General features: G+C 47.1%; 1 protein-coding gene across 2 annotated transcripts in view; it reads left to right on the plus strand.

Annotated features, from left to right (window-relative positions):
• ADD2 (adducin 2) overlaps nt 1-25,583 on the plus strand; it is a 105,381-nt gene that overhangs the window by 74,729 nt on the left and 5,069 nt on the right. For both annotated transcript variants that reach the window (XM_059405896.1, XM_059405898.1), the window contains exons 7-15: nt 1,158-1,307; nt 2,728-2,871; nt 5,389-5,487; nt 9,748-9,921; nt 14,654-14,911; nt 16,012-16,131; nt 17,029-17,118; nt 19,068-19,215; nt 20,761-20,886. In XM_059405896.1, the coding sequence (XP_059261879.1) occupies nt 1,158-1,307; nt 2,728-2,871; nt 5,389-5,487; nt 9,748-9,921; nt 14,654-14,911; nt 16,012-16,131; nt 17,029-17,118; nt 19,068-19,215; nt 20,761-20,886 (1,309 nt within the window). The remainder of the gene's footprint in view (nt 1-1,157; nt 1,308-2,727; nt 2,872-5,388; nt 5,488-9,747; nt 9,922-14,653; nt 14,912-16,011; nt 16,132-17,028; nt 17,119-19,067; nt 19,216-20,760; nt 20,887-25,583) is intronic.

Raw genomic sequence — 25,583 nt, forward strand, 5'->3', positions numbered from 1 at the left:
ATCCCAAAAAGTTTCAGTTTAGGTGTTACTCTCTGGGAATGTTTCTTCTTCTGCTCCTAGAGAAGTCTGTGATTCACTCTTTTCTAGCATCTCTACCCAAAGTGTGTTCTGTGGACCAGCAGCATGGGTATCACTTGGGAACTTGTCAGAATTGCAGACTCCTGGGTCGCATTCTTGGCCTGTTGAATCAGAATGTGAAAGTTTTTTTTTTTTTTTAATTTAAATTTTAGTTAGTTAAAATACAGTGCAATATTGGTTTCAGGAGGAGAATTCAGTGATCCATCACTTACATACAACACCCAGTGCTTGTCACAACAAGTGCCTTTCTAATTCCCATCACCCATCTAGCCCTTCCCACACCCACATCCTTCCATTAACCCGCAGTTTATACTCTATTGTTAAGAATCCCTCACTCCTTTTTTCCCCTTCCCATATTTCATCTGTTTTCTTTCTTAAATTCCACATGTGAGTGAGATCCTATGGTATTTGTCTTTCTCTGACTGTCTTGTTTCATTTAGCATAATACACTCTAGCTCCATCCATGTCATTGCAACTGGCAAGATTCATTCTTTTTGATGGCTGAGTAATATTCCACTGTGTGTGTGTGTGTACACATCTGGTGGTGGTTCTGGCTGGCCCCCGACATAGTAAGGCAGTGGTGTTCACACACACACACACAGACACGTGCGTGCACACACACACACACACTCTCTCTCTCTCTTCGCATCTTTATCTATTCATTAGTCAATGGACATTTGCGCTGTCTCCATAGTTTGGCTATCATGCCCCTTCAAATCTGTATTTTTGTATCCTTTGGGTAAATGTCTAGTAGTGCAATTGCTAGATCGTAGGTTAGTTCTAGTTTTAACTTTCGGAGGAACCTCCGTACTGTTCTCCAGGGTGACCACCCCAGTTTGCAGAGAATCTGCATTTTGACTGGATCTCCAGGTGATTCTTACACCCAGTCAAGTTTGAGAAACTCCACTCTAGCGTTTTCCCTGCTGAATTATACTCAGCCAACTCTCCTGTTAGCCTGCTCCTCAGTCCTGGAGGCAGTGGGTATGGCCTACCTCCTGGGAGAGTCCTGAGTGCACCCGCCCTGTCTGCCCCCTGCCCTGTCCCCACCCTGTGCCTCTGAGTTTCTCTTCCCTGTCCAGATCAAGGTGAACATCCTGGGAGAGGTGGTGGAGAAGGGCAGCAGCTGCTTCCCCGTGGATACCACGGGCTTCTGTCTGCACTCGGCGATCTACGCAGCCAGACCGGATGTGCGCTGTGTCATCCATCTGCACACACCAGCCACTGCCGCCGTGAGTGTCTGCTCCCAGGCCAGCATTTCTGTCCCCAAGGCTGGCAGCAGGCCCATGCTGCCCGCTTCTCTGAGGGGCTCCCTGACGAAAGACTTAAGCCTCCCCAAGCTAGTGTCAATCTCCTTATTTAAAACAGTTCTGGAAAGTTTTCCTGGAACTCAGGACAAGGTAAGGATGGGAAACATCCAGTGTGGTCACCCTAATCCTCCCCACTTTTCTAAGCACGGAAGTCTTCATCTGGGGACATGAGGCAAAGATATGCAGTGTTTGTTCTACTGTGCCCCCCTCCCCCCACTACATACACTCACAAATCCCACTTACCCAAGTGACAGCACCTCTTATGTTTCCACTCAGTCCAGTCCCTCCAGACTGAGGGCTGGCACTGCCCCAACCCCCACCCCCAGCCCAGGCTCTGGTGAGGAGAGAGCTTGATAAAACATAAGATGGTGGGAACCTGGACTTGTCCACTTTTCATAGCCCAGGTTAGGCTGCAAGCTGAGGACAGGAGCAAGGAAAACTCAGAGAGAATAGAAGGAATACCTTCAAGGATCAGGTTGTCCCCTCAGAGGCTCTGGTAATTTCTCCATGTGTACCTAAAGCACTGTAATGTCACTTAGAAAGGCAAGAACCAAGCAGGTCTGGGTGTCCTCTCAACCTTCAATCCCTCTTACTGACTTCCAGGCCTTACTCCTGCACAAGCAGAGTGGACTCCTCATTGGCCCAGGGTTCTTCTGCGAAGCACACCAGTTACGGGCACTCAGATTTTCCAGAATTTGGGCCAAGACTGAGTGACATGTTTGTGCTGAGTATCCATTTCTGCAGAGCCCTGGCTTACTCATGGGGCAGAATAAGGGCACAAAAGCCAGAGGCTCTCCTAAACCTCTCCATGTTCCTTGCTTTTAAATAAAAGGCAGGGTATGGAGAATGGATTTTAACCTGATTCCCTGGCACTCTTGTTGCCCTGTTACTAGTCAAAGGGGGCCTCTCAATGGGCCTCCCTCTTTCCGCACTGACCTCAAGGCTGAGGATTTCCATCAGCTCACCCCAGAGGCCCCTAGACCCTGCTTCACTCCAGCCTGGTGCTAGGTAGCCCCACTATCCCCAACCTCTTCCCAGAGTCCTAGGACAAGAGAAAAGCAGGAGGGTAGCTTTCTCAAAGGCATTTTTGGTAGCAATTTTAGAGAGAGAGAGATATTGATGTAGCTTTCCATCAAAATGGTGATGGAAAGACATCAGAGGAAGCAGACAGAAAGCCAGAGCCCAGCCAGGTGCAGCAGAGTCAAAGGGCAGTGCCTTTCTTGAGGGCTGGCTCCCAAGCCCACTAGTCCCCAGAGGAGAGCCTGGCTGTGCCCCTCTGAGGAAAGGGCGGAGATGGGATGGGGGAGCTGCAGGTGCTGACACTTCCATTGTCTCACTAAAGGTGTCGGCTATGAAGTGCGGCCTCCTGCCTGTCTCCCACAACGCCCTGCTAGTGGGGGACATGGCCTATTATGACTTCAATGGTGGGATGGAGCAGGAAGCGGATCGAATCAGCCTGCAGAAGTGCCTTGGACCCACCTGCAAGGTTTGCTCAGCTGTTGCGGGAAGACACTCGGGTGGGCTTGCCCAAAGCCTACATCATGACTGACACGTGTTCAGCGGACAATGTGTAGAAGTTGCACGTAAACAAAAAAGTGAAATGAAATTCTTTATCCAATTATCCCGAGATTTTGGCACGCATTCCACAAGCATTCACGTATCTTTAGCAAACTAAGAACATAAAGTGATTTTCCTTTTTTCCCTTAGTAATATCAAGTAAACACCTTTGCATATTATTAAATATTTTCTAAATCATTGTTTTAAGATTTTATATATTTATTTGACAGACAGAGATCACAAGCAGGCAGAGGGAGAGGAGGAAGCAGGCTCGCTGCTGAGCAGAGACCCCAATGCAGGGCTCAATCCCAGCACCCTGGGATCATGACCTGAGCCGAAGGCAGAGGCTTTAACCCACTGAGCCACCCAGGTGCCCCTAAATCACTATTTAAAATCATTAGATTATATCTCATCATATAAATGGCTGTGTCACCATTTACCTTAACAGTCCTCTGTGATTGGACATTGGAAGGTTCCTTGATATAAACAACACAGGATGAAAACCCTCTTAGCTGAATCTCTGTAAGTGCTTGAGATCATTTCCTTGGGATACATTCCTAGGGATACACATTTTAGAACTCTTACTTCCTATAGGCACATTGCCCTCTCCTCCCCCAGAGTCTAGTTATAAGAATGCTGCTTCCCTGCAGTCTCCCCAAACTTGAGTATTACCACTCTTTTTTTCTTTTTAAAAGATTTTATTTATTTATTTGACAGACAGAGATCACATGAAGACAGAGAGGCAGGCGGGTGGGGGGGTGAGGAGCAGGCTCCCTGTTGAGCAGAGAGCCCGATGTGGGACTCGATCCCAGGACCCTGAGATCACGACCTGCGCCGAAGGCAGAAGCTTAACCCACTGAGCCACCCAGGTGCCCCACCACTTTTTTTTCTTTTGCTAACTTGATAGAGAAAAACAGAATCTCGTATTGTTTGGCTTAAATCTAAAGACTTATTTCTTCACAGCACATCATTAGGGGTAGGCAGCTTCGTATGGGAATTTCCTAAGCTGAGCTTAGGTTGAAGGACACTTGACTCTGTCCTCAAAAGGCACTCACTGCCTGAGTCATTTCCAGTATGGGAGCCTCCGCCTTCCCATCTCTGACACAGAGGAGAAACCCCGCCACTCTCTCCCACATTCCCTAAAGCCTCATTAGTAGTGCCCGGAGAGGGAGGAGATGTTCACATCTGCGAAATGCTATAAGAATTTCAGAGATGGGGCATTTGCTATCTGCAAAATCTTTTTAGGCCAGAGTCCTCATCTCTTTCCATGTCTCTGGCACTTGAGAGGAAAAACCTCCAGCTATTTCAGCACGAAATGATGAGATGATTAGGCCAGCAGGCCTCAGCCAGGTCTGCAAGGACACCTCCCGCATGTGGATCTGTGTCCCTGCTGCTGGAAAGGCATCATCTGGATCATCTGGTTTCAGGGAGTTCATGAGGATAAGACCAATCAAGAAAACAGTTTCTGATCTGAATTTTGGGGAGTCCAGCTTTTGGTATAAATTCATTTCTGCTTCTTTCCCTTTTGTCTGCCTGTTCCTGGCAGAGTCACAAACATTGCACCAACAGTGAGAACACCTGGGTTCTAGTTCTGATTCTGCCCCTGATTAGCTGGGAGCCTTTTGATTTCTTTAGGCTTCTGTTTCCTCTTCTGAAAAACCAGAGAGTTGGAGTAGAAGGTCACTATTACCTCCTTCACAGAGATGTAGGATTTTAGAGCTACTGGGGCCTCACTGAGCTCATGGAGAGAAGACTTGAGGTCCAGAGAGCTGACATGACTCACCTGTCTCTGCAGGGCCACCCCGCAGAGAGCCATCCTCTGGGGTTTGATTTCCAAGCCAACTAAGTCACAGGAGCAAGAGCTTGCTTTTGAGGTTAGACCCTTCTATTGGACATGAAGTAATTTCATTCACTTTAACACAGACACCAGTTTTTCAGACTTCGAAGTTCTCCAAGGCCTAAAAATCCAGGTATAGCCCAAAGAAATCCACCAAGCTCTCTAGTCTCTGTTTTAAAAAGCATCTTCTAGGGGCACATGGGTGGCTCAGTCATTAAGTGGCTGACTTCTGCTCAGTTCATGATCCTGAACTGATCCTGGGATGGAGTCCTCCTTTGGGCTCCCTGCTCTGCGGGAAGCCTGCTTCTCCCTCTCCCATTCCCCTTGCTTGTGTTCTCTCTCTCACTGTGTCCCTCCCTGTCAAATAAAAAAAATCTTTAAAAAATAAATTAATAAAATTAAAAGCATCTTCTATTTGTTAGGGACGTTGCTTAGGGTTAGCATCACATGTGGAGTAGCACTGGGGTGTTTGTATGGGAAGAATGAACAAGGAGTTGAGGGCATGCTTTGGGAGTGGATATGGAAAGTGACTGGAGTAAATGAAAGATCTCTCCTTCTTCACTAGTTTAAACAGCTTGGAGTTTTAATTGGCCATTTGCTCCTCTGCAGATCCTGGTGCTAAGAAACCATGGAGTGGTTGCTCTAGGTGACACCGTGGAGGAGGCGTTTTATAAGATCTTCCACCTGCAGGCTGCATGTGAGATACAGGTGAGCAAGCTCCCCTGGGGAGGGGGCCCTGGTGTGGCTCTGATGGAGGCTCCACCGGCCATGATTTAAGGAGTCCTGGGAGCCAGCCATCTAAAAGCCTTGCCCTATTTCTCTGCCTTGGCACCACCTTATCCTTCTAAAGATTCACACTTATAATCAGTTTTGTAACTTTAAAATAGTCATCACTGTTGCCTAACAACCAGTACCCTCCTCTTGGGGGGCAGTGTCTGGAACAGGGAGCTCCCCAGGTTCATCAGTCGGAGCGTAGGAGAAATTGTAATAGGGCATATAACAGTTCTTACCATTAAGTATTACCTGGGGTATAACTGTTACATCTAGCTATGCCAGATAGACACCACGTCATAGGTTGGTCTTTTCTTTCTTTTTGTCTGGAGGGTGTCGTTTGCAAAGACCATGAACATGGTCTGGCCCAGACTGGGGTGAAGTTACACATGGCAACCCTGAACACCAGGGAACCCCCAAGCATAACATCCAGGGAGCCTGTCAGGAGGTTCTCCTAACTAGTCGGGGATGGGGTGGTGGATGGGTGGGGATTGTCAGCAGCCATGGGACCCCTAAAAAAAAGAAATAGGAAAACACAAATCCTATAGTTTTGCCAGATAACAAGGGGGTGTTATATAAGCCAAACGCATGCCCCCTTCAGTGTGGCAAGCTGGCAGAGGTGAGTAAGGGGGTCTTGCTAGCTGAAGGCATTCACCATCCTTCCCAACTCTGGAATGTGTCCTTGGGTCAGGGAATTGCTTTCTACAGTCTGTGTTTCCTCAGCTGGATATCGGGGGCCTATGGGGTCCTTGTGAGGTTGGGGCCTTTCAAATAAAGAGAGGTGATGCTCATGGTATTTTTAGGACTCAGTTGACAGAAGGGAAAGCTGAGTGCTCCAGGAGGAGTCAGTCCTTTGCAAGGTCCTTGGGTGTCCTGTCTGCCCTCTCCTGGCTGGTCTGGGCAGAGCAGTGCCCCAGGCGGAAGGCCTGCCTTTGTCTTAGGAATTGTAGGACAGGGGAAAGAGTGGGATAATCCCAGAGGCATTGCTAGTAGAGGTTCTGCAATTCCCAAGGAATGAGAATTCTGCAAGTGGCAACTTTCTCAATAGTTTTTAAATGAGTATGTTGAGAGGACAGTTGTTAAGACAATGATGAAGAGGTGTTAGAAGTGAGATGAGACTGCCCCGTCCCCCCAGACAGCAGTGGTCAGAACAGAAGGGAAAACCAGGATCAAAGCAGTTCCTTTCTGAGGCAGCAGCCTCCCTGCCCCAACCGAAGGTGGGCCCTGAACTCTTAACCCTGACTGATGTTAGAACCTGGCAGACTCTTTCTTTCCCCCATATCTGCGCTCTAATGAGTCCCCCCATCTTCCTTCTAAAGAAGAGGTTTCCATGAGAAAATAGTTCTTATAGCTTTGCAAAGACAGCATGGCCTGAAAATGAATGGTGAGAGATGGCCCTGCCTCCCCCTGCCCCGCCCCCGTGTCGGGGGGGGGGGGGGGCGCTCTACACTGAGAAATGGCCTCTGTACTGTTTAACCAAAGGCAGGATGGCCGTCTAGCAGCTGCGGAGATGAAAGCACAGAGCTGCCAGGCACCGACCCCGACAGCCCCAGCGGCTTCTCTTGGCCCTGCCTGCTGTCACTTTGTTTTCAGTCAGGACTCATTCCATGGGACCTTGTTAAAGTACATCAGGCGATGGAAGCAAATAACCCCCAGAAAAGCACCCATGGCTCTTTTCAGCTTCAGGGAGGCTTCTAGAGAGAGAAAGGAAGCTGGAGGGTGTAGGAGCAGAACAGGCTAGATTAGACCAGAGGTGTAAGTGGTTTAGGGCATGGGTGACCCCAGGGGCTAGCAGTCTGCAGATGCTGTTGGGATGGCAGCCCCTGGCCAGCTCATTTCTGCTTGAACAGCCCCCACGGACGTTCTGTTTCCGTCGTGGGCCTCCTTTTCTCCCTCAGTGACCTTGACCAACAAGCAAACGTGGCTGTGGTCATTTTAGTCGTTCAAGGCTAAGAGCCTAGTCCGTTCTCCTGGGGACAGTGTTCTCATCTCTCTTCAGCAGTCTGGGGTTCTAGGAAACTGGGTCACCCCAGCTGAGAGAGGCAGCTCCCTGCTCTGCTTATAGAGCAGACTTGCTCAGGCAATTCTTCTCCATCTGCTCCCCATCGCCATGGAAACTGATGGGGGAAGAGGGAGGTGGGAGGAGGCCCAGCTCTTGTAAGGATGTGGGCAGTTCTCTCCTCCGTGAATAACTAGTCCCCTGGGCACATCGTTTCTTTCATAGTAAAACCTCGGCATATATTGATCATAAACACTGACGTGGCACTCTCAGCACCAGGTGTTTTATAATTATCACCCTCCATAATGCTCATAATTTTTTTCATTTTACTATTTTTTTTCATTTTACAGATGAGAAAACAGGCACAGAGAGGGTAAATAGCTGCCCCAGGCCACACAGCAAGTGTCCGTGCCAGGATTCAAACCCAGGCAGCCTGTGTCCAAGTCCATGTTCTTAAACACTACACTGCATTGCCTGGTGGGAGGTGGAGGGGAGATGAGGGTCTGCGGGAAAGATCAGCTGACAGTCAGCACTCCAAGTCAGGATTCCAGGGTCCCAAGCCCTGCCTTGGCCAGATGAGGGTCTGGGATGAACAAGGTAATGGATCTTCCAGCTGGGATTCGCTGCCATTGAGAGTGCATTCCCTCGCACTCAGCCTTTGGAGTACGTGGGACTTCGGCATGAGAAAACATGGCAACGGAGGCCCAAACCGGAATTAGTGAACGAACATAGCAAAAAGGTGGATTTGCACTCTGTAATCTGTATCAACTCACCATAACCCTTCTAACCTTTGGACACAGTGTAGTAGGCTGCCTCACTAAGCGTGCAGCTGGCTATCTTCCAGGGATACTGGACAAGGACCCTTAGCTTTGGTAGGAGGATGACATCAGTGACTATTCAAGTCTCCACCTTTGCCAGATAAAAATGCAGCCCAAATGAGTGTTCTTGCTTCCACCTCTTAACAATGTGACAGGGGTCACCTTGCAAAGGTGGCCTGGCTGACCTCTAGGAAGTCTTATAGGAGCCGTTTGTTACACTGGTGGATCTAACACGCTCTGGGGATGTGTGACGGGTCCTCACGGGCTCATAGATGCATGTTGGCCAGCAAGCTCAATTGCACCCTTTCCTTTTCAATAAAAACAGGAACACTGGAAGTTTATATAATCAAATCCTTCTCCTGCAATAAGTAGGCTTACAGGAGATATCAAATATTAATCTGATTGCAGCACAGGACACCTGGCTCCCTGCCGAGAAGACTCGGAAACCACATTCTCTCCCTCTTTCTGGTCTCACCCTGGATGCCAAATCATAACCGATTATATCTGAGTAGACAGAAGGTACCATTAGATGGGTATGGAATTAGAAAATAAGGATATTAATTAGATTAATAAATATTTTCTAGGATCATTCTAAAATCACCTGCTGTACACACACACAACTCTTGTCCTAATACTCAGCTCATCGCCAGCAGCCACTTGTTATGTCCCCTTGCTGTGGAGCCCAGACAGTGGGGCAAACGCTCCAAGAGCACCAGTGAAGCCTCTTGACCCTCCACAGGGCCTGGCTGTGTATTCCCACCCCTTCAGGTGTCTCCTTCCTCTGGGTTTCCTCAACTGAGCGTACCACTGTGGAAGATGAGCTCTGCCTTTAGCCCAGCTCATTCGGGCCATCAGGCTACTGTCTTGTTTTATTGGCCAAGGAGCCAGCCTATTTCTTTCAAGTGACTTTTTGCTTTAAAAAAAAAAAAAAAGCAAAGGGAGATATTTCAAACTCACAGAAATATGCAGAAGAATAATAACACCCACTACCCACCACTCAGATTTAAAAAGTAAAAGCCTTTTTACTTATTACTGACAAGAATTGAAAATTAAAGTCCCCTTTGGAGTTCTTTCTGACCGTACTCCCCACCCTCCCCAGAAATAATCACAAACTGAGGTTGGTCAGTATCCCAGGTAATTTTTCAGCCCTCTGTATTGCTTTATTCCTAAGGTTTAACACTTGTTCTTCCTCGTCTTCTATAGTTTCTACGAACTAACATGAGGAAAAAATGGCAAAGACCTCTTTCCCTGAAAGTGGGTTCATGTCCAGTAACTTTGGTGTAGCTTTTCCCCTGGGCAGGAAAAAGCCAAATACAGCTCACATTTCTGGATATATGTCCATGCACACACATACTGAGGTCCTTCTGCTCTTCACTGTAGGTCTCTGCCCTGTCCGGCGCTGGGGGAGTGGACAACCTCATCCTCCTGGAAGAGAAGCACCGACCCCATCAAGTGGGCTCCGTGCAGTGGGCAGGGAGCACCTTCGGGCCCATGCAGAAGAACCGGCTGGGGGAGCACGAGTTTGAGGCCCTCATGAGGATGCTGGACAACCTGGTGGGTCTCCTGCCATTGCCCTTCCCAGCTAGTTGGTTGAGACTCAGTGCCCTGGAACCAGTCAGGGGGGACACAGTACGTGGGCATGAGAACAGCATCAGGGTGAAGTTGTTAAAGCCTCATTGATTGGCAAGTGTCTCAGAATTTGTGGTCATTCTACAAGTAGTTGAGTTTTCTTAAATGATGGCCTTCACTGCCCCTGTTCTGAAGGCTGTCGATGACATCTTATATTGTGGCTCAGTTCACTCTTTAATAGTTAGTTCTGCCTTTGTTATCTCGTGACTTTAATGTAGAAACCACATAATACTCTAATTTCCTTATTCTGATGAGCAGCATTCGAACAACACCCTGTCGTAATGACTGAATGAATCAATCATGTAAGGAGTTAACTGGTATGTGTCTAGGTGGGCTTTAAATGATACAAAATCTTGGGGCACCTGGGTAGCTCACTGGGTTAAAGCCTCTGCCTTCAGCTAGGATCATGGTCCCAGGGTCCTGGAATCCAGCCCCGCATCAGACTCTCTGCTCAGCAGGGAGCCTGCTTCCTCCCTCTCTCTCTCTGTCTGCCTCTCTGCCTACTTGTGATCTGTCTGTCAAATAAATAAATAAAATCTTAAAAAAAAATAAAGGATACAAAATCTAACATTTTAGTTGATAATATGACATATAGACAGTTGGAGAACAAAAAGAAAGCATGCACGATGAGAAGCTAGTTGCAGGAAGAGATCATAACTTCTTTGATTGCTCAGAGAAGTGAAGATGAAACCTATCCTTGGACCATTTCTATATCTGATTTATGTTCCCTTACTCACTGCTACTACCTTGGATCCTCTTATTGTGTCCAGGTTATTGCAATAGTTAATCTTTTTCTCCTTACCTCCAGTCCCTCCAAACCATCCCTATCTTATTACTAGGCTGATTGTGAGGGTCATAGATTATTTTTCAAATAATGAAAAACACAACCCACCTTGAAGATACAGTTCCCCTTAAGACTCATGTGCCAAGTAACCCATGCCTAAAAGCACCAGTGCCAGACAGTTTCATATGGGAATTCTTTCAAATCTTTAAGAAGACAGACAAACAAAAAGACCCCTTTTTTAAAAGATTGTATTTATTTATTTGAGAGAGAGAGAGAGTGCACAAGCAGGGGGAGCAGCAGGCAGAGGAAGAAGGAGAATCAGGCTCCCCACTGAATAGGAGCCTGAGGTAGGGCTTGATCCCAGGACTCCAGGATCATGACCTGAGCCAAAGGCAGGTATTTAACCAACTGAGGCACCCAGGCACCCAAGATACAGACAATTCTTATGCCATTTAAATTGTTTCAGAGAGTGAAAGTGGGACATGAAACCGTAATAATTATAATACATTCAGACCAATCTTGCTTTGAGTTGATAAAAAGTGCTACATGAAAGCTAGCAGGTAGTATCCTGTATAACATTAGAGTAATAATACATAAAAACCAAGTGAAGGCTCATTCCTAGTATTCAAGGATGGTTTAATATTATAAATCTTTTAAATATATTTCATGATATTAGTGCATCAAATGACCTTTTGGCCATTAATAAATATCAAAAATCATTTGATAAAAAGGTAGTATCACTTTATACAAATAATAGCTGTTAAGAGAGGAGAAGACTTATTTGACATGATTAAAATGATATTTTTCTCAAAACAAGAGTCAATATCCTGGTAAAACACTAGAAGAATTTCCATTAAATTTTTAAATAAAACAAGTGATTCTTGCTGTCCAAACTTTTATTACTGTTCTGGAGTAACACTGGAACTCAATCTAAAGTGGTGAGGTATAAAAACAAAACAGATGCTGAAAAGGAAACAAAATCACTATTCAGTTTAGATAGTATGGTTACATGTCTATAAAATGTCAAAGAGTCAACGAAGAAAAAATATTAGAAATAATGAGTACCTTTTAAAGTAGTCAGTTATGGGGATGCCTGGGTGGCTCAGTTGGTTAAGCGGCTGCCTTCTGCTCGGATTGTGATCCCAGCATCCTGGGATAGAGTCCCACATTGGGCTCCTTGCTCGGCAGGGAGCCTGCTTCTCGCTCTGCCTCTACTGCCACTCTGCCTGCCTGTGCTCTCTCTCTCTCTCTCTGGCAAATAAATAAAATCTTAAAAAAAAAATTAAAAAAAATGTTTTAAGTAGTCAGTTATGAAGATATATTTAGAAGTTAGTAGCTTTTTTTGCATCTCAACATATAATATATTTGAAAATATAGTAATGGGAGAAAATAGCCCATTTGCAAATGTAAAAAGAACATAAAACATGAAGCAGAACTGATTTAAAGAAAACCGTAATTCTTTACCATTAGGCATCAAGAGAACACCTGAATTTAATAAAGAGCCACAATTTCCTGTTGGTTAGAAAATTCCATAGGGTTAAAGGTTGCCTTTCCAAACTCCATGTAATTCCTTTAGTGAGAGGGGAGCACAGAGGACTTAGAAAAAATGTTTTTCTAAGTTTACTTCAGAATGGGATGGAAATCCTATAGAAAGAAAAGCAATTAGGGAAACTTGTCCCATCACAAGGTAAATCATGAAAAACTTCAACAACTAAACAGAAGAGCAGAGGGGCACCAGGGAAGAATGAACAGGAGAATCAGTGGGACAGCTTAGAGAGAATCCAGAAATAGTTCCAAAATGGATGAGAATTTAACACGGGCAAGAAGGCATCTTATAAAGCAGTGGGAGAAAGATTGCTGGCCCTTTGGGAAATAAATAAGGTGGATCATTCCTTTCAACAAGATGAATTCCTGATTTATCAAAAATTTGAGCATAAAAAGTAAATTCATATAGGTATTAAAAAGAAGATTTATATTTTTGATGCTCTTGTGTTGGGAAAGAACTTGTCAGGTATGGTGAGAAAGTGTGAAATCATGATGGCAAATATTAACAGATATGATTATATTTAAATGGAAAATGTACATTTTTATAAATTATCCCTCCCATCATAAACAAAGCTAAAAGACAAACTATGGAGGAAAATACTGCAACATCTGTGACAGTCAAAAAATTAATACCCTTAATGTAGGAGGAGGTATTATGAATCAATGTGAAAACAATAAATATCTCAACAGAAAAACGAACCAAGAACACAAGCAATTTACAAAGGAAGACATTCAAGTGGCCATTGAAAATATCTAGTTTTACTATTAATCAAAAAAGAATTTAAAAAATTGGAGGATTTTACTTTTAACACTTCTGATTGCCAAAGATTTTTTTTTAGATTTTTTAAAATATTTATTTATTTGACACAGAGAGAGATCACAAGTAGGTAGAGAGGCAGGCAAAGAGACAGGAAGGGAAGCAGGCTCCCTGCTGAACAGAGAGCCAATGTGGGGCTCCATCCCAGGACCCTGGGACCACAACCCGAGCTGAAGGCAGAGGCCTTAACCCACTGAGCCACCCAGGCGCCCCCAAAGATTTTTTTTTTAACCTCAGCAATATTCAGCAGGTGGGAGGGAGATGAGAGCTGGGAACTCCAGCCCAACTGGTAGAAGTATAAATTGGCTCAACATGTTGGGAAGATGTTAAATACATTAAAACTTTTAATATATATCCCTTGGCCCGATAATTTTTATTCTAGGAATTCAAGAAGAGAATAATTTAAAGAACGAAAGAAAATACATTTGCCTAAAGAAAAATGTATAAAGATATTATTTTTATGATATTTATATTATATGATAAATTTATAATATTATTTATGATATTTTAAAAATGACAAAGTGTCAGTGCTATCAATTACTTTTTACTAAATCATAAAAAAATAAAGGTTTCTATGTATTATAGGTTCAATAATGTGGAAAATATGTCAGTCATATCAATAAACTAAAAAAGCAGCTTGTAAAGTTGCTTATGCAGTATGGTCCCATTTTTATACAGTTATATATATATTCTGTAGTTATATATATGCTAACACACATGCATATATATATATATTACAGAGATGACCAGAAAGATTTTTAGTGGTTATCTCTGGGGATGAGATTTTTTTTTTAATAGAACCCACTTTTTTCTTGTGTTTTTCCACATTGCCTGATTTTTCTAGATAGGTCTGTATTTATAATTGGAAAAATATTTTAATATCTCTTTAATATATTAAAAAAAGAAGAAGAAGAAGATAGCCAAGAAAGAATCATATGAGGAGGTGTCAAGGTGGCTGAATGTTCCCACCGAGCAGGAATCATTTCTATCTCTGTGGGACATGGTCTTGCTTAGGAGACAGGGATGTTCCTGAGTCAGGCTCAGGGTTCCAAGAAGGAAATGGTTTAGAAGGCTTGGAGTCAAGAAAATGAGGTTGACTGTTAGAAAGAGCTGGCAGGCTTTTAAAAATGCTGCAGCCCAGATCGCACCCCTCTCCACCGGAAGTCAGCCACTCTGAGGAGGGCCCAGGATCCCAGTGTGTAGCCAGGGCCCAGGACACCTGGAGTAGATGGAAAATTGGAGCACCGTTAGGGTAAGGAGCCTTGTCTGTCTGGTCTGCAAGTTTCTAGGGATTTCCTCAGCTCTGAGGAAGGAAGGAAGGAAGAGGCTGGGGGGCCAGGAGAAGGGAACAATTCTGAAACACATCAAAGGAGCAGCAAGGCCGACATTGTGTTATGGAGTTTTTGGGTTAAACTGAGTCCTTCAGAAAGAAGGGGGGCGAAATGTGTGTGCGATATGTGCGTGGGGGCCATGTTCCCCACAGTAAGTGGTTCTGTTTCTGTCCTTTTTAGGGTTACAGAACAGGCTACCCATACCGATACCCCATTGTTCAAGAGAAAACCAAACACAAAAGTGAGGTGGAGATCCCAGCCACTGTCACAGCCTTCGTGTTTGAGGAGGACGGCGCCCCGGTGCCCGCCCTGCTGCAGCATGCCCAGAAGCAGCAGAAGGAGAAGACCCGTTGGCTCAACACTCCCAACACCTACTTGCGGGTCAATGTGGCCGATGAGGTCCAGAGGAGCATGGGCACCCCCCGGCCCAAGACCACAGTAAGGAGGAGATCAGGGTGGCGGGAGGGCATGTGGCTCCCTCTGTGGGCCAAGCAGCTTTAAAAGGAGAACAGAACAAATATCCCCTGGGCTGGGTTATTCCCTTTAGGGCTTCCTCTTGGGCATCTAGGAGCAGCTGTTCATGCCCATAGAGCCTCTGATCACCAGTTTCTTGCAACTCTGCAGTGAGTTTTGGGGCCGCGGAGCAAATTTCTCCAAGGGGGGATATTTCTCTAGGGGGCTGGACCTCACTCCCAACAGCACAAAACCCAGGAGCAATTGGCTTTTGCTTCTTGCTCCCCCTTTTACAGAGTCCTTCTGGGAAGTTCATGGGCATCCAACATTTGGACTGTCCATCTGGTGCAAACCCAGAAGGTGGGTGGGATATTAATTTCTATTGTCTCCCCCCTCCCCCACCTTCTCTGTCTCTCTGTCTCTTTCTCTCTCTCTGTCTCCCTAACACACACACCAGTACACACACACGTCAACTCTAATTTGCTGTTTCATTAACAGTTAAGTATCTGAAAGCCAAGTAGAATAGCTCTTCATTAGAAAAAAAAAAATGAAGCCCTACAAATTAAAATCAGTAAGTCAGGGCACCTAGGTGACTCAGTTGGCACTGGACTCTTCAGCTCGAGTCATGATCTCAGTCAGGGTTGTGAGATCGAGCTTTACGTGCTCCGTGTGGAGTCTGTTTGAGATTCTCTCTCTCCCTGTCCCCCTGGTCTCTCTCTCTCTCTCCCCCATCTCTCTCTCCCTCTACATAAGTAAATAAAATTGAAAATCAATAAGTCATATGATACTAAAGTTCAAGTGGCTGCCTGTTTGTCACATTGGTTGTCAAGGTTCTGAGCCCCACTCTCCAGCGCTCTTGATGGCTGACTGTTGATCCGGGGGCCTTCTTTGGCAACCAGGTCATTTGTTCCCCATCTCTGTTTTGGGAGACAGACAGACCTGAAGGAGGCCCAAGAAGGGAGAACATCTTTGCATAGGCTTGCTGACCTTCCATGGAGGGCCGGTTGGCCCAGATCTCAGGGGTGGGCCATCGGGGAGGACATGGTGATTTATTCCTTTGCCTTACCCTGGCCTTGTGTGTTCAGTGGATGAAGGCTGATGAGGTGGAGAAATCCAGCAGTGGCATGCCAATACGGATCGAAAACCCAAACCAATTTGTGCCTCTCTATACCGACCCCCAAGAAGTACTGGACATGCGGAACAAGGTAAGACGGGAGCTGCGTCTCTTACCATCTCTTCTCCCTCAAGCAGGGAGCCATCTCAGGTCCCACAAATATGAGCTGATTTTTTGGGATGTACCTTTCTTATCAAAACCCCAGATTCTGCTTAGGGGAAAGAAACAACCATTTATGGGCCCAATTCTAGCACTGTGCTAATTCTATACTTAATGTGGTCCTAAATAACCCTCATGCATAAAGAGGGCTTGTGTGAGACATTAGATACACCTAAAAAACCAGCCCACAAATTGAGTTTTTGTGAATCTTATGCTGTTCTCCTTTTGGCTCATTTTCAAAATTTCAAAATCCTTTATATTTATCTCTCAACCTTTGCTTTACAGTTCACTCACTCACATTTCTCATGTTACTTTAAAAACTTAGGTTGTACTAGAACCCCTCCAAAAGGTCGGGTGCACTCCCAGAGCAGTGATTTACTGTATGGTTCAAGGACCCTCTGCAAGGTTGGTTTAAAATGCACATGTTCGGGTCCATCCTCTTGTTCCTCCCCAAGGAGGGACTCCAATTCAGTAGTTATAGGGTGGCACCAGGACTTTGTGATGGTCAAGAAATTTCTCAGGGGCTTCAGTGAAGCGTGAGGATCCCCATCAGGGATCTCCTGTGCCTTGTCTCAGTCTTCACCTCTTACAGTTACCTCCTCAGAGTTCACGAGAATCTGGTATTTTACATAAACTGACCATTTGTCTCTTAGAGGACACACTGTGTTAAGCAATAGGGGAAAGAGACCCCTCACCCCCACCGGAGGACCTTTGTAGACCCTGTCACAGGGCACACGAGACACCAGGATGCCCTCTGAATGCTCCCCTCCCAAACTCCACACGCTGATGCTCAACAGCGAGCTCACTCTCCCCTTCCCTTGCCTCACAGATTCGAGAACAAAACCGACAAGACGTGAAGTCGGCCGGGCCTCAGTCCCAGCTCCTGGCCAGTGTCATCGCTGAGAAGAGTCGAAGCCCGGTACAGCAGAAGCTGCCCCTGTCTGCAGGGGAAACGTGTTTGCCTTCTGGGTCTTCAGTGCTTGGGGCTGGGCAGCAGGACCCCTGAGTCCTCATGCCCATCTTCCCCTGATCTTGGGTGCTGGTGCTCTTGCTACAGGACAGACGCTGTGAGGACCAGGGACAGTGTGTCATTGCCCCCTGTGGGTCCCGGGCAGGGGGACAGCAGCCCAGCCTGCCCCCAGAGTGATGCTGACTTCCATGCTTTACCCATGGAACTCCACTCTGCCCTTTACTGGTATCCTGCAAAGTGGGCATCACGCGAGTATGGCCGGCAGCTCCCGGCTGCTCCAGGCCTGCCTGCCCTGAGCGTTTCTGGCCTCTGTGCGTGGATATGGCATCATGAGGCCATAGCCCTGGGAAGATGCTCACGGGGTCGCAGAGAGGAGGCATGTACATAAGGACTGGTGCTCCATTTGGGACGATTAGTTGCCCACACAAACCCCCACAGAGTTAGAAAGTATAAAGTTGTTTCCATGCCTGAGATAGGACAGTGTCTGTCTAGTGCTTAGCAAAAAGGATAAAGATCAGAATTCTGGCTTGTGTTGAAGACCACAGCTACTTATGGCAAGGTAGCCACGTGGATAGCACTTTCCTTAGTGGTGGGAAGGGGAGGGTTACAGGAACTGTTCCTCTCCGGAGAGTAAAGTGAGATCGTTGAGGGTAGGCTGCAGCCCACAAGGTGGGTGCCCATGTAGGGGAGTGTGAAGGTTATGTCATTGTACCACCATTGTCACCCACTGCCACTAGCCAGGATGAGGAATGCCAAAAGTGCCATGGGACCACAGATAGAGAAACCCCATGGTACTGGGGTGGGAGCTCAGTAGAGTGAGCAAAATTGATAAAAACTCTGCCATTTGTGCCAAGTATTCTCCTTGGAGTCCCTTTTCTTGGGACCCTGGGCTTGGATTCTGTTTTGAACTCTGTGATTCCTTAACATAGGCCCGTGCTACTTCTGTTTCTGAAGATGCCACGGGCCGCCCTCAGAGGACCTGGCAGGCCAGGGAAGGCGGCCCCGAGTGCGTGGTGTGGGCCCGCTGCCCTTTGCTCGCCTCCCCTGTGTTTCGTGCTCTTTGGCCGCTCCTCAGCTTCAGGGCGGCGCATTCTCAAGGACCAAGCTGAGGATGCCAAATTAGGAGAGAGGGCTACGGGGTCTGAATTTTAGACCCTGTCATGGGCTAGAGGGGACAAAGGATTCCTGAAGCTCACGCAAGGCCCCGCTGGTGAGCTCCCAGAGGCAGCGGCTCCACAAAGTCCCGCAGGGGTTTTGGCCAGTGTCACCCCCCAATCCCCCCCACCAGGGACCTGCAGTCCAGGCAGGTTGAAGATCCAAGATTCAGGACCTTGGCCCCCTGTAATTTATGACTGTGTGCAAAACAGGACTAACAGTTTGGACTGAGAACGCTGAAGCCATTGTGTGTTTTGCATTTGACTTCCTGCTGTGTGCTATGGCTTGTGCTGCTGTTGGGGGGTGGGAGGAGGGCATGGTGGGGAATGGCTGGCATGAAGCGGGCTTGAGCCAACGCTTTGCTTGCTGGCTTTTGGCTAACTGACTCCGGGCTGTGGACTGTATTTGCGTAGTGATGGCTTGCAAGCATCCGCAGGAGGGACTGCAATAAACGTGTGTCTTCCTTCCACTTGGGAGCATCCTTTGATTTTATTTCCCGGGGCAGAGGGTGGACTCCCTGCATTCATCCAGGCAGTTGCAAAGAACCCAGGTCTGGGGGTGAGGTAGCCGTGGGAAGGAATGAACAAGCCCTGCCCCAAGGCCCTGAGCTGTTTCCGAGGAGCCACATGCCACACTGCCCCTGGCAGAACCGCTGGCAGCCACAAGAGTCTGAGAGGACACTCGGACCTGGGCCCTGACTGCGGCATTCAGAGAGCAACACACACTCTGTGGTTAACTTTCAGTCTACAGAGAGCCAGCTGATGTCCAAGGGCGACGCAGACACCAAAGACGACTCAGAGGAGACCGTGCCCAACCCCTTCAGCCAACTCACTGACCAGGAGCTGGAGGAATACAAGAAGGAGGTGGAGAGGAAGAAGCTAGAGCTTGACGGTAAATACGCTGGGCTCGCCCGGAGTGGAGGCAGAGTTGGGGGCACCCAGAGGGGCAGCAGAGCAACCAGCAAGGCTCGCTCCCACCAGTGACCCTGGGACCCATGCCTCCCACCTGACAGGCCCCGGGGCTCCGACTAGCCTTGCCTCGCCTTCACATTCAGCCTTTACCTCTCCCTCTTCTCCATCACATTCCCAGTTTGCCCTTCCTGCCCCGTCAGCCAAGTCATATTCTTACCAGAGTGATGCTGTGACTTACGTAATGGTCCTCATGGCCCAGCACCTCACAGTGACATCGTGCTGCCATGACCTTAGTCGGACCCTCTCACCTGGGCTTAAAGGAGGTAATTAATCCTCGTAAGTGCTTAGAACAGAGCCTGGAAGTACGGCGGAGGTCCGATAAACATTAGCTATGATAAGATCATTATAATAGTGATAATTACTAGAAATCTATCAGATCCAGTATAAACCGTTTAGCCTGGCAATGAAAACTCCCACCAGCTACCTCTGGTCTTTTCCTCATTCCTTCTTTATTTCAGAATCTCCAGTCAAGTCCATCTCTCTGTGTTGAGTGCCAGATATGCCTTCACGATCACCTGTATCCTCGCATTCATGCCTTTGTCCCTTCCGGGCATGGTTTCCCTTTTTGGCTATCCTGACCCCAGAACTTCCATCTCAAGCCCCTCTTCCAGCTAAAAAGCCCTCTCTGTCCCTCTCTACCCCACCCCGTCTTTGAGCTGTCCCTTCTCTTTGTTTCAAGAGCACTTAGGGTCTGAGACACAGAGGAATTCAGCTCCTGGTTTTGCCCACCAGGCTGGGCTGTCATTCCCTCAGGAGGACCCTCTTCCATGACCCCCCACCCCACCCAGGGTCAGCCATCTTCCTGGGCACAAGCAGGCCCTAGAAAAACCCTTGCTAGCTTGCTTGAAGTTCTAATGGAACAGTAGAAAAAATAGAAAATGTGGTGTTTTCTATCCCTAGGGATTATTTGGGCTGAACATGAAAATTAGATAAATAATAAATAATAATAATAATAATAAAAAATAAGCCATACGCAGGCTTGGGGTTCACATTGGGGCTGACATCCCACTGGCAGATGTGTTTGGGTGGAGGAAACAGAATACGACTCTGACTCCTCCCATTTGCCTCCCTGCTCCCCAAGATGTAGTGGCAATTTTTAAAAGTTTGGGGGAAGCAGGTGCACCTGGGTGGCCCAGTGGGTTAAGCCTCTGCCTTCCGCTCAGGTCATGGTCTCAGGGTCCTGGGATCGAGTCCCGCATTGGCTCTCTGCTCAGCAGGCAGCCTGCTTCCCCCTCTCTCTCTGACTGCCTCTCTGCCTGCTTGTGATCTCTCTCTTGCAAATAAATAGAAATAAAATCTTTTTAAAAAAATAAGAATAAAAAGATAAAAGTTTGGGGGAAGCAGCTAACTTCAGTTAGGAGAAATGGGGGACAGCTGGAAGAAGGCTTTTTTTTTTTAAAAAAAAATAAATATTCTCCTTTCATCTATTTGACCCCTATCCTGGGGTGGTTTTCTGTATTTTCAGGAGAGAAAGAAACCACTGCCGAGGAGCGTGGCTCACCTGTAAGGTCTGCACCAGCTTCTCCAGCACAGAGCCCAGCGAAGTCAGAGACTAAGAGCCCTGTGGTCTCTCCCTCCAAGTCTTTAGACGGTGAGTGGAGCTGAGCAGCTGGATGGGAGGAGGCATCTCCACAGCTCCAATAGGGGTCTACACGGAAGGCAGGGCATACATGCTCACTCCAGGGACCCTGCCTCTCAACAGGACTTGCCTGCTACCCAGAAAGCTTTCTGTTCTGCCGTTTCTAGGGAGTTTGAAATAGAGGTTTCCAAATTTAAGCTTGCTTCATTCACAGGCTGTGACAACACAGCTTATGGTTAAGTCCCTGTCTAAGCAATAATGATTGACTCACAGCCTTCCCACCTCTCACTTAGACTAGGTTGGCTGGTGGGTCTTTCTAGATGCACCAGCCTAGTGCTCAGACTTTAATGTGCTTAGGGATCACCAGGATCTTGTTGCAATGTAGTTTCTGATGCAATAGGTGTCGGGTGGAACCTGAGACTGTATATTCCTAACAAGCTCCCAGGTAAGACTCATGATGTCATTCTCAGCCTTTGGAATCTCAACACACTGGAATTACCTGGCGAGGTTTAAAAATCCTGGCACTGGCCTGGGTCCCACCACAGCATCCCCCGTGGTTCTCAGTTAAATGGTCTGGGGATGGGGTACAGAAGAGTACATTGGAGTTTTAAGATCTCTCCAGCTGCATTAAATTTGTAGCCCAGGCTGAGAACCAGTTCATTAGATATGAGTTTACAGAAGTAAGGTCTAGGCCCTACTCAACTGCTAATTTTAGAAAATCAGATAATCTTTGTGCTTCAGTTTCCTTGTCTGTGAAAGAGACTACCAGTATTTTCCCTTCTTAAGGTTCTTATACATATAAGAAAGTTGTAGATTAGAACATGAAGCATGAAATGGAAAATATAAAAATTTCATTCATAAAGAATGAAATGAAAAGTATAAAAGAAAAAATTAAATGTAAGATCTGATTGTGATTATGATTAATAATATACATACAGTGGATAATAATACTATTATATTATATTATATTAGTCTATACTACCTAGATCATAAAACTGTCTTTATTGAGGTCCTGGAGTCCCTCTAGGCAGGAACACTGCTCCCTAGGTCCCCTGTGATTTTCCCTGTTCTGGATAGAATGACCACACATGTGGATGCTGCTAGAACCCCCCAACCTCTGAGCTCCCTCCACAGGCCGATTGCTGCCTTGAGTGTAGTCCCAGTGTTGCCAGAGGAAACCCATCTGCTTGTGGCCAGAGCTCCAAGTGGATGTCTCCTGACTGTTTGTGTTCATTTTGTCTCATCATGGTGTTATCAACCTGTCTCCACAATGTCTTCCTTTCTCTTCCCATTTGTGCCTTCATCAAAGGAGTTTCCTCCGATTCTGAATACTTGTCTCTGTAGTAAGTATAGAGAGGCTATTTACTAACTCACCCCAACACTTGTAATGGGGGAGGGAGGTCTCTTTAAAAAAAAAAATGTGTTTCTCCTCAGCTTTTTCTTTGGCAACCCTGACTTTGGGAGGTTTCCTGGCCAATTCCACATGTGCTCTGCATGGGCAGGCTTCCCTCCGGGATATGCACACATAGGATGGACTTGTGCACATACACACACTCTCATCCTCACATGGGGCATGCCACCCAGAGGCAACAAGCCTGAACAGTGAAAGGGCAGGGGGGCCAGCTCCTGGGTCCTCCCTGTAGAGGAGTCCTTATGGCCCTCATGGGCACATTGACATCCCTTTTCCTAATGGCCCCTCCAAGGAGCCCATGAACTCTTCTAGGGCTGTGGCGCAGAGCCTGAATGGCCCAAGAACAAACTGCCTTCTGGAGATGCTTAGAGCACCTGGCCTGGACCATGTCTTCAGCATCCCCCAGGGGTGCGCACCAGCTGCAGGAGGGAAATCCAAGCGGGAGAGGCAGCTTATGGCAGCAGTGGGACAAGGGATAGTAATCGCATTTCAGCTCCTGGGAACCTCTGGGAGCAACCTCTGCTGTTCAGAGGGACAGAGTGTGGAAGGAGGGGTGTAGGATAACTGCTTACCCACCCCTGACATTATTCCCATGGGTAGCACTATTCTTGCTCTCTCTGGTGCAAATCTGTGCCTTCATGGAGGGGCACACCCTGGTAGAGTTGTTAGAAAAATCAAGTTCTTCTTCCCTGAAGATTCTGTCCATAGTACAGACAGAGCTGAGCCCGCACGATGAGGCCAGTTGTTGCTGCTTTGGGTAACCAGGGTAGAGCATAGAGGATCATGGCCATGCCACCCGGTGGCTGGCCCCAGCTCCTCAGGGCTGACAAAGCTGAGCCTCCCACTCCCATCAAGGTGAGCGCTTTCACATTAGCTCCGTTGAATCAGGGCTGGCTTTTCACTGCGTGCCACCATGCTCTGGTGCTGCGTCACCTTGGTGTCCCTCCTCCTCTCTCTCCTACCTCAACAGCCTCCCTGAAGGAGACTCTTTCAAACCTTCTTCCTCCACATCTGGTCATCTCTGTCATCGCCTTCTCTTTGACCGGCTTCTGATCCCTGTGCCTGCTGACTCCATCTCCCAATAACCTCTCCGGAGCCCTGGCTGTGCCTGCCGGAAAGAGCCCTGCATTCAGCATCAGATGATCAGCACTGTCACTCACCGACTTTGCCATCTCAAATAAGTCACTTAAAAACCCTGCAGAATGGAGGGCTGCCTAACAAGAATCCTTGTCCTATCCTAAGCCGTAGCACTGTTCCTGGGATAAAATGAGCAAACGGATACAAAAGGGCCTTGTAACTTGCTTCCATCAATCAGTTCTCATTACATACCCTGTTCTTGGGATTGTGAGAGAGAATACAGGCTTGCTGTTTCAAGCCACTAAACTTGGGGGTGGAGGTTGTTACGTAGCAATAGATAATTACTGAATCACAGTGCATAAGAAGAGCTGGTTTTATGGAAGTCCGTTTTTCTGTGGGTTGACCAGGCTCACCTGGATGGTTCTGTTCCATTCAGGTGAGCTGTGGCTGCGTTGGTCCGGGAGCATGACTGAACCGGGACTTCCAAGATGGCGTACTCATGTCAGGCGCCTTGGCCGGGACAGCTGGAAGGCTGGGCTCAGCTGGGACACGGGGATGGCTGCGTCTCTGTCTCTCTTCATGTGGTTGTAGGGCCTCTCCATGTGTGTTTCCATCAAGGCAGTCAGACTTCATTACACAGTGGCTCAAGGCTCCCTAAACTCTGAAAGCAGGAACTTCTAGGCCTTCTTAAGTCTTCAGCCTAAGGCTGACTCCTTGGCACTTCCTCAGCATTCTGCTGGTGGCTGTGAACCACAGGGCCAGCTCAGATTCACTGTGGCAGGGGACCACACCTAACTGTGTCCTCTTAAAAAAAAAAAAGAAGAAGAAGATAAATGACACATGAAACTATAAAATGGATATATCAACAATAGATTTAGAGAATTCGGGGCAAGATCATTGTCAAATTTCAGGGGAGGCTTGAGCCAGATCAGAGGATTTAAGAGGCCAACTAGCAGGTAAAGGAGGAGAACAGACAGAAGGTTGAATTTAGACAAGTGTATTGATTTCAAGACTATTGCCAGGTGATGACCATGGGGACACATGGTGGGAGGGTAAGCGTGCAGGCCATCGGAGTACAGGCTGGATGTAGTAGGGAACTTAATAACTGGATGATGAGAGGACATGGGCAAGACAGTAGAAGGATGGAAGGTGTTGGATGCTAAGAGAGAGATAGTCCTCAAGAGCCATCTGGAAGAGGACGTTGACTTGCGTAGAGAAGTTCAGAAGTTAGAAAAGACCTAACAAATAAGAATTTGTCCATAGTCAAACTAGCCCATTCTGTCCCCAGATTTACACCCCTCTGTCCTGTGTCCCATGTAATCATACATTTCTCTGGTCTTTACCCCATCAGGTACCCTAGTTTTTTCCTAAAACTTCCTTCCCCACCCCTTCCTTCTGTAAGTCATACCAGTCCTACGTCCCCCATTGCTCACATTCCTAGAGAGTGGAGCATGCTCAGTACCTTCCTGTGATATGAGATCTCATACAGCTCACTCACACACACCAGCATTCACACACCACACCCACATACCCATTCACAAACTCACATGCCCACACACACAAACTCAGCACAACTCATACACTTAATCCACACACTCACGCACCACACCCCCGTACGTACACAGCTCACTCCACATTCACACACTTACAAATTCACACATGCACACACATCCTCACACACTCACAAACACATGCACACACACGTTCTCATACACTCACACACTCCTTTCAGTTTCACATAGTGAAAAGAGCACAAAACTGGATGTCAGGAGCTTGAGATCTGCTCGCTTTTACTACTTGACTCAGTTTTCATTTCTGTAAAATGGGAGGAGCTGAGCTAGATGATCTTTAAATTCCTTTCTACTTTTCAGAGTCTGTGGTTTTAGAATCCCCCCTCTTCCCTCCCCATCCAGGCATTTCAAAGCTTGAGTGGAAGCAAGGTGGGGGAGAGAGTGGGAAGGTGGAGAAAGGGCAGTAGTGGGGTTCAGTTTCTGGGGCCTGAGCAGCTCTGGCTTTGAACATGGCAGCCATCCAAATAGGTTCCCTCCAGGTGACTGCTAGAGTGGGCCAACCAGGCAACTTCCCCTTTCGTTAATCCTTTTATCTTGGAAATATGCGGTCCATATCACTCAGGGAGTTCCATTCTCCCTCTGCCTTCCCCTTTCTGCCTATTGGAAAGATACTCTCCATTTTTCCAAAAGTTCCTCTTTGGTTATCAGAA

Source organism: Mustela nigripes, chromosome 7, assembly GCF_022355385.1.
Source record: "Mustela nigripes isolate SB6536 chromosome 7, MUSNIG.SB6536, whole genome shotgun sequence".
Classification (NCBI taxonomy): domain Eukaryota; kingdom Metazoa; phylum Chordata; class Mammalia; order Carnivora; family Mustelidae; genus Mustela; species Mustela nigripes.